The sequence below is a fragment of the Neovison vison genome, chromosome 9 (assembly GCF_020171115.1).
Source record: "Neovison vison isolate M4711 chromosome 9, ASM_NN_V1, whole genome shotgun sequence".
Taxonomy (NCBI): Eukaryota; Metazoa; Chordata; class Mammalia; order Carnivora; family Mustelidae; genus Neogale; species Neogale vison.
This window is the reverse complement of record NC_058099.1, coordinates 22,261,248-22,275,001: the sequence shown is the minus strand read 5'-3', so window position 1 is coordinate 22,275,001 and position 13,754 is coordinate 22,261,248. Positions and strand designations below refer to the sequence as shown.

Sequence of the window (13,754 nt, the reverse complement as noted above, 5' to 3'; positions counted from 1 at the left end):
TGGGCCATCATTCTCAAATCGCTCACACTGGCTAGTCATCTAACATTTAGTACGCACCAAACGTTGTACAGAGCACACAGAACCAAACATATGGGATGCTAAACTACAACTCAGAAGCAACAGTTCACCTTACATATAACCTGGAAAGAGCAGCAAAATATTTCTGGATCATTTCTTTGATGGATAATGACCGTGCAATGAGTGTTAACGGATGGACTGTGGGCAGTATAATGGCTCAGAGGCAGCATGAGTACTGGGATCAGAGACAGCTGGGTCTACATGCTAATGTCTTTACAGTTGAGTGACATTAGGGAAACCTTAAATTCTCGAATACTGTTTCCTCTTCTGCAAATGAGGAACCTAAGTAGACAAAACTTTGCAAGAGCCATGTGGCTGCGGTATGAATCATTTTGAGAAACAATTTTCAGAACCTCAGCATTGCCAGGGACTCTTACCTAAGGTGATGTACCAGAGAAAGCATCTAGAGCACTTTTTGCAACTGCTCTTCATTCATTTTTCAAAAGAAATGTGTGTTTTTCATCCCTTCTTAGTCTTACTAGGGTACACTGTCCCAAGGCAGCAAAGCTCCAGCGCGACTCAAAATCTTGATACCTGGAGACCTTCCTTTAATTAAGGTACAATAAGCAAGTCCTCTAAGAAATGTTCCCTGTTTTACACATACTTAAGTTAAATATCATTCTGTATTTCCCGACATTGAAAATGGAGTATTTTGGTTCATTTCTGGGATGTTCTGAATTCAGAAATATTGTAGGCTGGGAGAGTGGGAACAAAGGTGTTGTTCATTTATCACCTCTTCTTTTCAACTTCCTGACTAGTGTCAAAGAATATGTCACTTCTTCAGAGGAGTCTGATGAGGGCAAAGCAAGGGAGACAATCTCCACGGGAAATACTGAAGGTGGCAGCTACATATTCTATCCAGCTGAGAAACTCAAGAGCAGGCTCTCTGCCTTATTTGCTAACTATGGAAATCTAAAATACTATGGTGGCCACTGGAATCTGCATTAGCTTATTGAGGCTTTTTATCTCAGAAAATAAGTCTGATTTGGAAAGTAGATTTAACTGTGTGAAATATTTTTGCAAATAAGTTATATAGAGATATTTTTCCATAGACAAATAAGCTGAATCTATAGCTCCAAGATTTTCGTAAGGATATATTAATGCACATTCTAAGATAAAATAATTTTATCAGAAACTACTGGACTGCTAAAGGTTTATTAAAATTTGTATTGCTTTGATTTTCCCAGATATGATTATATTAAACAAAGTGCTTCCATGTGAAATAGTAATGGGTAGTCTTAACGTGTCCTAGCAAAGTTCCTTTGGGGGACTTCCGAGAAACTTGTGAAAAAAATGAATGATTATAATGATTGTAGTGATTGGGTAATAAGTCCTTTTGCAAGTCAAAAGTATTTCAATTCTTCAATTTCAATAAAATTGGAAAAGGACTTAAGGGAACAGTCAGCTAATAGATCAACTGCAATATTTTTTTTCATGATGGATAACTCATGTTATTTTTGGCACATAACTCAGGAGGAACTCAAAGAACTGAGTGATGTCAACATAACACAACTCTTTCAAACCCAATCTACATATTTGTGTGAAGGAGGTTTTCAACACGAAAACCTATAAAAGTGAAAAATAGAAATGGAATGATGTTGTATGCTCTCTTACTCCAATAATAGAAGTCCATGGACACGTGAATTAATCATGATCCGTCTCACAAAGACATGAGTCTCCAGCAGCAGCTTATTTCTACAGGTAGTAAGTATCAAAAGGAATATTAACTTTGACAAATTTTATACAAATAACACTTATAATAACTCAATCGAACAGCAATTCTGGGTCACAGAAAATTTATAAATTTCATATGTCCATTTATGTCCATAATTTTTGTGGCAGAGAAGCAGAATTCTGTGATTCATAAAAGGCTTTAAAGTATAAAAATACACTGCATTTCAATGAGGTAGTGCAAGTAGAATGGACAAGCTCTAAGAAAACAAGAAACCATGCACAGTTTCTGCATTGAAAAAAGCTGCTTCATAAAGGGATTACTACTAGAAAGAATCAAATTTGTTATAATATTTAGATTTCAATGGGTACATTTAAAAGTGATATCATAGTTTTATTTTAGAAGTCAATACAGGGGCACCTGGGTGGCTCAGTCGGTTAAGCATCTGCCTTTGGCTCAGGTCATGATCCCAAAACCCTCGGATCGAGTCCCACATCAGGCTCCCTGCTCAGCGGGGATCCTGCTTCTCCCTCTCCCTCTGCCTGCCATTCCCCATTTGTGCTCTCACATCTCTCTCTGTCAAATAAATAAATACAATCTTTAAAAAAAAAAAGTCAATACAGTATTACGGAAATACCATCTATTAAAATCTTGCTGAAAATTTTCCAACAGCTACTTTCGACAAGGGGTATATGGGTTTTCAATTTTTTAGGGGATACATGAGCAAAATATTTAAAGACTATCAATTAGCAGATGTTAAATGTTTTCCTTTGTGTCCTTTTCATTGTTATTGGAGCTACAGGGCCAGGGAATAGAAGGAAAAAGGTAAGATTTCATAATGATATCATAACAGGAATTAGTTATAATCTTTATTTTGACATTTTAGAATACTGGATATATTTTTATGAGTATTTCTAAAAAAAAAATACAACATACTGACTTTGGGAGGCTCAGGTTTAAAATGGCAATAGAAGAGGATCTTAAGCTCACCTTGCCCCAAAGTCATATCACCTCTGTGGCTATATATGAAACAACTTCCTCTAAAAACAATCTAAAAACTGAGCAAGCCCTATGCATCAGACCCACACTGAGGCAAGTAGAAGAGTCTAAGACACAATCCTACCGTAAACCCCATCCCTACCTGGAGTGACCCACCTCTGTGAGGAAATGCAAGGCCCTGAGATTCTCCCTAAGGAGGGAAAGGTTTGAACCCCACATCAGGCACCTGAACTCCCAAGACCTACACCTGATTGATGAGCTCCAGAAACATCTAGTTTTGAAAACCAACCAGACCAAAGGCTCACATCCACAGCTGCACAGGCTGTAACCAACAGAGAAGCAGCTCTCATGAGGCTCTTACTGCTCCCTCGCCTCCACTCAGCGGGAGCAGCCCATCCAGGGGCTCCCAGACTTCACGGGATGAGGCCTGTTTGCCAGCCTTACAGGGCCAACCTGAGGGCAGTCATCTCAGGCAGCTCACAGCTGGAAGCCTGCTGGCTGGCGGGCACCATCTTCACACTTGCTCTAGTTGCTGGGCACCATCTTACTCATTTGTTTTAAACACTAGGCTTTTTTCCCTTTTTCCCAGCAGGAACCATCTGTACACAGTCCCTCTGCCATACTCTACAGTGGCAGCATCTCCCATCTGGTGCCCTGGCTTTGCAGCTGCGGCCTAGAGGGTACCCCTTGATCTCCTGGCTTTGGTGGCCCGGGGCTGGTGCTCCTGGGTCCTACATATGGTACCAATGGGAGAGAGAGTCTTGGGTAGGCTACCACCCCAGGGCACCACACAGACAGCAGACTGAAAGACACCCTCTTGTGTTTCTTTCAAAAAGGCCTGCTGCCTATCCTGGAGCTTGGCCTGCAGGCGTAGGTCTCAGGTTTGGCACACAGAGGCCTTCTGCTTTGAAGGAATGGAGGCAAGTGGATGCTACCTTGGAGCTTTCCTTCAGCCTCCTGACAGCCACCAATATCTCCCTCGAAAGAGCTTACACACTCCACTGGAGCCTCAATTTTTACCACTGCCCCGAGGAGACACTTCCAGATCCCCTGGCTCTGGAGGTGGGCAGGGTGTCTATGAGGATTCCCACAAGACTATACATATTTGCATACTTTAAAAACTGCCTGAGGGTCTGGCTTCTAACCAGCTTGCAGTCAGATGCTATCTTAGCTCTCCCCTTTGGGACACACTCAGGTCTTGGCGCACCCTCAACAACTGGGAGCCACTAACAATTAAAATGTCTGCTTGGACAATCACAAAGTTTTGAGAGACAACCAGAGTTAAGGTTCATCTCCTACATGAGGTCATTCCTTCAAGACTGGGAGAGGTGGCTGTTGTATCTACAGCATACAAATCAACAGTCAAGAAAATAGAGAAACAGAGGAGTATGTGTCAAACAAAAGAACAATGTAAGACCTCAGGGGGGGAGAAAACCTTGATGAAATGGGGATAACTAACTTACCTGATATAGTTCAAAGTAATGGGTCCTAAAGATGCTCCCTGAGCCCAGGAGGAGACTGGAAGAGCACGGCGAGAACGTCAACAGAGAGACAGAAAAACGTACCTAAGAAAAGGGTGCCTGGGTGGCTCAGTACTTTAAGTGGCTGACTCTTGATTTAGGTTCAGGTTATGGGATCAAGCCCTGAGTTGGGCTCCATGCTGGGAGTGGAGACTGCCTCTGATTCTCTTTCCCCTGCTCCTCCCTGCCCCACATGCTTGTTTTCTCTCTCTCTCTCTCTTTCTAGAAAAGGAAAGGACCAAATAAAAATCACAGAGCTGAAGAATGTAATAATTGAACTGAAAATAAAATTTACTGACTTTGGAATTTGGTGATGTTTCACACCTGAGGTTAAATGCATCTGATTCTATGCATTTTCCTATTACAAAATCAGGACACCACCAGGACCTTATTCAGTGGAAAACTGAACAAACTAGCCTACTCTAGGCAACAGTTACCCATCCCCCTCCCGAAGTTGATGGTAACCAGTGTCAACCTGCTAAGAATATTCCCTCATAAAAAGCATATAGGAATATGTTGTACAGATTCCTTATACCTTACATATCCATTATCAGGCACCGCTGGGGATGTTTTTTTTTGGGGGGGGGAAGCTAAGCTCTGCTCAAAGAACAAGATTGCCAAATGTTTTGGTTTCCATTCAAGAATTTCTAGAGCTCTCTGTCCTCTCTCTTTCCAAAGAAATGACATAATATTTAGACAGGAAAATGTCTGTGCACAGCACAGGGGTGGGGATTCCTGTGCATATATTTACATGTATGAGATACTTCCACACAAATATTTTAGTGTTTCTATTTCTATAGTGTATCCTCCTTTTATGAAAAATAATACAACTGGGGCTGTCGCTCGTTATCCAGCCCTCAGCCTTGGCCCTCCTCCAGCTATAATTTTCAATCTGCAGATTGTTCCAAATTCACTGAAATGGAGTCAATGTCTGCAAAGAAGCAGTGTCCTCAAGATGCCTATTGTCTTCATACTCTGCATCTCTCAAATCCCTTCAGGGGAAAGCTTAGAACATCTGCCATTGCTTGGATTTACAACAAGAGTTCACTGGCTGTTCACAACTGATGCGATGATCTAGTCATCTAAAAATGACTACTCCAGGATATCGACCATACCCTGAATTTGATTTATTGTTGACAAGGTTTAGCCCAATGTAAATATTTTACATTAAAAAAAGGCATTCTTAAAAATTTCTTCCCATGTGCCTTTGGGCTAGGGATCCTGTGGTGCCGAAAGCAAACAAGGAATCCATGCTTTTGCCTGAGATTTCAATTATGAGTTCTCATCCATTTAAGATTCTGGTATTAAACTTGCCCTCGTACCTACATCCTTCCTCTGGAGTACTGAGGGTAGACAGTACTGAAGGTAGGCAGTGGGTACACATCATGAATTTGTACGTGCCCACTAGAGTCACTAGTGATGAAGTAGGACAAAGACAATAGTTGGGTGTGGTGGGGAAGGGAACCAGAAGAAGCACAAAAAAGGTCTGAGGAATGAAATAGCATGATACTTGGTGGAAACTATAACTAGTTCCAGCTTTTGGCTCAAAGGGTAAAGACAGGCCAACTCAGGCAAAGCCTTTATGCCATGCTAAGAAGCTTGACGTTTATTCTATGAATGACTCATAACTAAAAAACATTGAGCAGATCTATATTTTATATAACTCATCTTCTTCTTTTCCTTCCTAGTATTTGGTCAAAACATATGAGGCTGCTAATTAATATTGATGATCTCATAAAGGCCAAACTAATACTTAACAAAATCTGAAATTGTATTCTAAATTGTGCATTCATTTGTTAAATGTCTATCTCTATGGCCAGATGGTAGGCTCTAGAGCCAGACAACCTGGGTTTACCTCCCAGGTCTATTAGCTGACTTGGGACTAGTTATTCAACCTCCCAGACTTTAAGATGGAGCAACACTCCAAAGAGTTACTACAAACATTAAGTGAGTTAATACATATCAGAGTTTGGGAAAGGGCCTGGAATATCTTAAGTGCCCTTTAAATATTAATAAATTATTATAGTTATTATTGTGGTCATGCTCATCTCATCTGTATCACTGTCCAAATGCCAATGTCAAAGATGCAGGATGAAGAAAGGAATGCTAGAGCTAGAAATGGAAGTAATACCTTCTTTTCATTAGACTCCACACTTCTGTAGTACAGTTCCCTTGGCTGAAGTTCAATTACTAATCCCAAGGGAACATCTTCTCAACCCTTTAAATGTGGACATGCTGTGTTAAAATTCCACACCTGAGGGGTGCCTGGTGGCTCAGTCGGTTGGGCCTCTGGCTTCGGTTTACATCATGATCTCAAGGACCTGGGATAGCCCCGAATCCTGAGTCAGGCTCCCCGCCCAGCGGGGAGTCTGTTTCTCCCTCTTCCCCTTCCCTTCCTCGTGCTCCTTCTCTTTCTCTAACTCTTTCAAATAAATCAATAAAATCTTTTATAAAAATTCCATACCTGAATTTCTGAATCATACAAAATATTTACAGTAAATGAAACGGAGTCATTTTCATCAGTTTAAAAAAAAAAACTGAGGTTTTTTAAAAAAACAAAATATCATAAGCCTTTTATAAGACAAAAACAAAAAAGGATTGATATGCAAGTGTTCCTGGCCTCTCTCCCTTTGTGGTTCCCCAGAGGGTGATGCAGACTCAAGAGGAAAGAGTGAGAAGGGTAAGGAGTTTGAGTTAGGGCTTGGAAGGCACAATTGTGCTTGAGAGAGAGAGAGAGAGTGTGTGTGTGTGTAGAGAGGAATTTGAAGAGATAAGTGCAGAAGAGTTATGGTTTCTAAGGGAAAGGATGATGAGGAAAGTGGGATTTTAAGAATTGCTGTGGTCTATATATCCCTGTTCTGGAGTTAGAAAAAATCAAGAAAAGGACTTACACTATTTTGAAATTTATTTTGATTGCTGTACTGGATTTCTTTTATTGCGATGCCTCCCCCTGAGACTGGACTGTCTGGGGGAATGGATCTTTAAGTATTACAACTATATTTTGGATTCTCTTTCCCTAGCTGAGTTTTTAGTGTTACCAGAACTTCTGTCAAATATGGTTTTTATGGTCAGCCCTCTTATACAAATGAACAAAGCAACATTCTACCTTGGATTATCTATTTATTATATGGTCCTCACCTCTGTAAAACCGATGAGCACACACTCTCCAAGACCACCAGCTAAAAGCAAGTGATTATTTTGAAATGAACTCAAGTTTTGAGCCAACAGAAATTAAAAACCAGTTCAAGCACATTAAGAAATGTCTCATAAAACTGAACTCTTTTGACAAAGTACTACTTGTTAGTAACTGCTAATGAATGTCTTCGAGCTTGCATTCAAGTTAAAAATGTTCAGGCTATGGAACGGATCTGCAATGATTAAAATCTTTTTGTGCATCAAGGTCTTGTCCGTGAAGCAGCTGCTTACCGTGGCTGTGGTGCTCAGGCCATTTCAAGTCTTGGACAGGACTGAGCAAAGTCATTGTTTGAGAACCCAGGCAACCCTGATTGCCAATCACCCAGAACAAGTAGGGAAAAAGAGAAGAGCTTAGGGATACCACAGTCGTTGGCTTTCTTTGCAGTCTCACAGCACCAGGGGAGACTAAAATAAAGGAAAGACCCTATGGAGCTAGGAGACCTGGATTCTGCTTCAGCTCGGCCACTTACTTCCCATATGATCACGGGTAGAGTTTCCACAGCTCCCAAGTGAGCAAAGCCCTTACAGCTAGCTCCAGCATTCCTGTCTATGAAATTGATAAATACAATTTACCTCAAGATATTTTCTCCCTAATCAAAGCAACCAAGCTCCACTTTCTTCAACATCCAGTGGCGTATTATCCCACTGCCTTCTCTCACTCGGTATTCTTGATTTTCACTGGAGACTCATCTGGTCAAAATTTATACCGGGGGTGCACGGGTGGCTCAGTCACTTAAGCGTCCATCTCCTGATTTCAGCTCAGGTCATGATCTCAGAGTTGTGGGACTGAGCCCTGTGCCAGGCTCCGTGCAGCGTGTGGAGCCTGGTTGGGATCCTCTCTTCCCCTCTCTCTTTGGCCCTCCCTGCACTCAGGCATGTTCTCTCCCTCTCTCTCTCTGTCAAAACAAAACAGAACAAAACAAAAACCCAAAAAACAGAAAAAAACCAAAAAACCCAAAACCCCATATTCCACCTTTAGAAGGTGTAAGCCTTCTTGATGGCATTCTGCATGTACAGATCTTCCTTATCCTCTGTGGCAAAGTTTTATAAAATATATGATGTCATTTATCTTCAAGTATCTCATACGTGAGGTAACGACTTTAATATTCATTCCTGAACTTTCTCATAATAGTATGTAAATCATCTCACAATAATGGTTAATAATAAAAGTACCACTGATTAAGAATCGATGTGCCAGATACTATCCTAAGCAGTCTAAGTAATTCTCACAACCTAAATATATATACACTTGCAAAATATATATATATATACACACATACACACATACCTATGATTTCTATATACAAAGATATACATGTGTGTACATACATAAATCTGTACCTAGGTATTTCTATCTATATACACCATTATTAAGCACATTTTACAGAAGAAACCAAGTCTCAGAAAAAACTAAGAGTCCAAAGCTATATCGCTTATCATTGGCAGAGACTGAATTTGAACCAGATCTTCCTGTGTTTTTAAACACTCTGCGCACAGTTCAGTGTCTATGGTCTCTGAAAAGCGATGTATATAAGCTATTCTCAAAAATACAAAATAAGCTGTGTGATATCTTGAAATAACACAGAACTTGGAGAAAAGTGTCCTGGGTCCCTTTTGGGGTCCCGCTGATGACAGACATGCTGTCTTAAGAAAAGTATGCATCTTTCCTAAGACCTCAATTTCTTCTTGTTGAATGAGGGATTTCATGTAGATAAGCTCTAAGGGTTCTTCTGGCTCTAGAGAGGAATGATTTGGTTCTGAAAGACACTGTTTCTACACTGAGGAAAAATACTCAGAATTCCAGCTCTTCAGAGCAAAAGGTTAACATCCTCTCCAGGAGCGAGAAAACAGCTCTCATCAAGGCACCTTCAGATCTTAGACAGACGATCTTACTAGAGCCTTCCCTACAGTTCCTTCCTTAGAGCATGGGCCTTTCTACTCAATAGCACACATCATGGCTTGTGGTTACAGACTGACTTGTGTGCGCAGACTGTAGGTTCCCAGCAGATGAGGACCATGTCTGCCTACTCACTGTCAAATCCCTGCCAGGTGCCTAGCCTGACCTGAAAAACACGCTCGATAACATTTGTCAATGGAATAGATTTTAAAAGGGGCTCATGGCTTCTAGGTTTTCGGTACTGGATGACTTAGAGCTGGTATTTCTTTTTGCCTTTCTTAAAGAGTCTGGTAATGAATGAGTCCTTCATGCCATAGGAAAGATGTAATTAATTTCTTTTCTCTTAGTTCTTAGTGTGTAGGAGAGGCCAGTGATGGGTGCAGTCTCCTACAAATATACAAATCACAGCACACACCTTGAAGTTCCAGCATGCCTTTCCTAACCCTTAGCAATAAATACTAAAGGTGACAATGTGAATGTATGTATGGATGCAACTATATCTCATTTAAATCTGCATGAAAGGAAGTGGTAAGCTGAGGCTTACTCATTTAGGAGAAGGGGTGGATAAATGAATCCTTTTGTGCTTGGTGTTCTTGGCAAGAGCCAGCTGCAAAAGGACTCCTGTCCCCTCTCTGGGGCTCTGCTGCCAGGCCCACCCAACCTCACATATATTATAGATCGCTGTGCCTCTCAGCCTGGAATGTTTGACCAGGAGCCGCCGCAGCTACTTCAGGGGTAGTGGGTTTGTGAACGGCCCCCATCTCCCTGCCACTTATCCCTTGGGGTGTGAGATTATAGGGCTGGGGAGCAGGGGGAGCTACAGCCCAGCGTGGCTGAGCCCCGGCAGTGGCTTGTTGGCAAGGAAGGGATCAGTCTATGACCACACGGAAAGCAGACTTGCTGACTACAGCATGCAGCAGAGAAAATGAGAGCTTCTGCCTGTGTCTGGTGGGCTAGGGTGGGAGGAGGGGAAAGGAGGGGGTGTTGGGGAGGGTGCCAAGCCGGGCTGTTGATGAAAGTGTGGGAAGATTCCAGGGGAGGCATTTTGCCAACTCAGAGGCAGTTGGGCTGATTTCTTTCCCCTTTCTTCTGCTCAAATGAGAATTCCTGCTGGGTGGGGTAGGAACAGAGCCAAGAAAGGAGTGATTTGCTGGGTGAGCACGGACGCTTGGACCTAGGAAGTATGTGTCTGCCCGCTGGGACCAGGGCCAGGGGAGGAAGGAGAAATTAAAGGAGGGGAACTGAGGGGCAACGGGAATAAAGGAGAATAAAAGAAGAACACAAAAGGAAATGTCCTAGAAGGAGAAAACAGGAAAGAGAGACAGCAGGTCACGTAGACAGGGAAGAGACTCCTTTCTGCGCTGTTGAGCAGGCCTACCTACCTTCCAAATGTCAGAATAAAATAATGTTCATATGAAACAGGCAGCGAAAGACCACATGGTACAGTGTAAAGTAAACCAACTGCTCCTAAATTTTTCCTGGTGGCTGTTCATTTCCATGAGAATACATTCTTCCCAAATAGCAATGTTGCCTTTTAGGTAAAACAGAACTAACAAAATGGTATCACAGAAAGCCCTATACCACTTCTAAAGATTAGGAGAATATTACTTAGAAGTATTTCCTAAAATATAATGTAAAACACCGGAGTCCTAAATTGCTCTTCTTGGCCTTGCTAATAAAATGTTAGAAATATAAAGATCCTCTTGTGAGGAAATCTAGAGCAGGTAACTTGACAATGTTGATGTGGTGAATTCTACTGTGAAGTGATGTCACTTGAAGTAAGCTTTCTGATGTCCCTTTGTGGAGGTTTGTGAAGAGCTGAAAGGTCATCAAACAAATGTTGCATTTTTTTGTGGCAATCCCACACATTCTGGCCTGAGAACCAGAATCCCACTAGCCTCAGTCTCCTAAAGAGACTAAGGCATATTTTGGCTTAAGTGGCTATAGGACAGATCTGGTTATTGATCGATTACAACAGAAGACCCCAAATCTTCCTTTCCCAAATCTAGGAACATCAAGGCTTTATGAGGCCTTGCAAACTTCCTTTCCCCCTTTGGGACTTCAGTCACCACCTTGTAAACAAGCCCAGGATAGTCTGATAGCATCTGAGAGGCCCCCTAAAGACTAATCTCGTGGTCATAGACAAAGTGGTTGTAGACCAGGTTCCAGCCAGCTGATCCCCAAATAGGTAGGAAACCCCAGCTAAGATCAGCGAGGCAGCCTACCCAACTCCTAGCTAATGACACGGTTTGAGTTGGCACAGCTGAGACTAAAGAAGCTGCCTAACTGACCCAAAGATTCATGAACAATAATAAATACATGCACACATACATCAACCAACCAACCAACCAACCAATAAATAAATGTGTTAAGCCATTGAGATCGGAGAGCTTTTTTTACACAACAGATAACTGATACTATTACACCCAAACTGGAGACTCACCTGTGCATTCGTACTGCAGACCTTTCCCATAATAGCCCTTCTCACAGATGCACTCAAACTGACCCGTGTGTGTCCCACATTTGCAGCTCGCCATGCGGTCACAGCACTCCTGGCCAGCTTCACACAGATACGAGCAATGGGACATATCCTCTTGAATAAAACTCCCAGAAGGCAGATCTGTCGATGACACAGGGTAATAAAAAACAAATTAGCAGCTCAATGGTACATTCTCCAGTTGTGAAAACTGAGGTGCAAATTGGAGAAAATAGCTTTTCATATCCGTCCAATTCCCAACGGCCCACCCCTCCCACCCAAATATGCAAGTGTGTCCTGCGCACAACCACAGGCTGGGACTTTGTTTCAGCCAGTGCAGTCACTTCAGGCTGGGACCTCCTCGTAAGCTCTCAAGGCCACACGGGGACAGGCAGGAAGTAAGCCCTTCGGCGAGGAATCTCCAGATGCAGCAGGAAGTAATATAGTCGGTTCCCCAGGTCACTCCCCTGGCTTCCACACCCCCAGCGTTCCACTGCCACAATATGAGGTCAGGCAGCAGTAACTAGATTTCCAAAACCCTTTTTCAAAAAGATAAATAAAATTACAATCTTGACCGCTGCATAAGGGTTTGGATTATGAGTTAATGGCTTAAGAACAGATTATCATCACTTCTATAGTTATTGGATGAAGACTTAACAGCACCACACGAACTTAATAATAGAACCAGGAGATGGCTTCTTTTTCAGTGTTAAGTAACTTCTCATGTTTTATGTGACTGGAGATCATACTGATGACTTCAGCCATGTTCTGAAGTGAGGCATGCTGGGAAATCAGTAACTCAGGCAGGGTTGTTCAGAAAGTGACTTAACAGGGCAGGGTATGGTTGAATATCGATCCAGAATGGATGGCCTGGAATCAGGCAAATAATAAGTTTTGTTCACTCTGCTGAAGAAGTTCAGAAGTCTTAGTCCAAATCCCTGGGTGGGTGCTGGGCCCAGATAGAGTGATGGGCCCCTCGCAGGAATTCAAATGTGTGAGTCCGAGCAAGACACATGCACTGCAACAGAACACCCGGAAAGAAGACTGGTGATGGCCTCCTTTATGCAACATCTGTGTCTATGTCTTAAGAGTCTGAACTAGACACCAGGGGCAAAGTAAAGAGAGGATTTCAGCCACAAGGAAAAGAGGCTGGTACAATCAGGTACCCAATTAAAGCTTCATCTACGAGACTGTGGTATGGGTAAAGGTCTGCAACATGCACACTTAGCTCTGAGGCACTGGGCCACAGGATTGTCTGGCAGTAGAGTAATGTAGGACCAAGAAAGATCTAGCTACCAACACTGGTACACTGGCATCCAGGTCTGAGAGAGGTAAGTATACGTGTTACGCATGGGGAAAGCGATTATTCTGTAACCCAGGTCTACTGAGTATGGCCAGAAACATGGATGGTCTTGAGACCAAAAGTGGATCCATCCAAATTGAAAGTAGCTTCAGAGGACTTAAAGGCAGGGAATATGAGGCTCATTTCCTTTGAGTTGATCATGTCTTTGCAATAGGAAATACCAAATCTGGACACCTGATCAGAGAATTATGCATTCTAGATATTTGCCTATTGTAATAAAAGTGATGCCTTTTAAAACTCTGTTGCAATACTGTAACCAAAAGAACACTCTGTCCCAACTCAGCTTCTTGGTCAACTTGGCATTAAGGTTCTATAAGGCTCCAATCCTACAAGCAGAAGGATGGTAGGACTGGAAATTAGTCTTGTAGAACATAGCAGGTAACACCCATGATTTCAGAATCCCAGCTAGTAACAGCCACCTGGCCTTCCCACTCAACATACCACTTTTCCCTGAGAAAAGGAGAAATAAAGGAAGCCCCACAGTTACTGAATTTCTGCCATGTGATAACACTACACTTAGTAATATTTAAATATTTTATTTAATCCTCTTGACA

The 13,754-nt window shown here is 42.2% G+C and overlaps 1 protein-coding gene across 2 annotated transcripts in view; it reads right to left on the bottom strand.

Annotated features, from left to right (window-relative positions):
* Positions 1-13,754, bottom strand: part of SVEP1 (sushi, von Willebrand factor type A, EGF and pentraxin domain containing 1) — a 179,725-nt gene that overhangs the window by 139,069 nt on the left and 26,902 nt on the right. For both annotated transcript variants that reach the window (XM_044265156.1, XM_044265157.1), the window contains exon 3: positions 11,805-11,981. In XM_044265156.1, the coding sequence (XP_044121091.1) occupies positions 11,805-11,981 (177 nt within the window). The remainder of the gene's footprint in view (positions 1-11,804; positions 11,982-13,754) is intronic.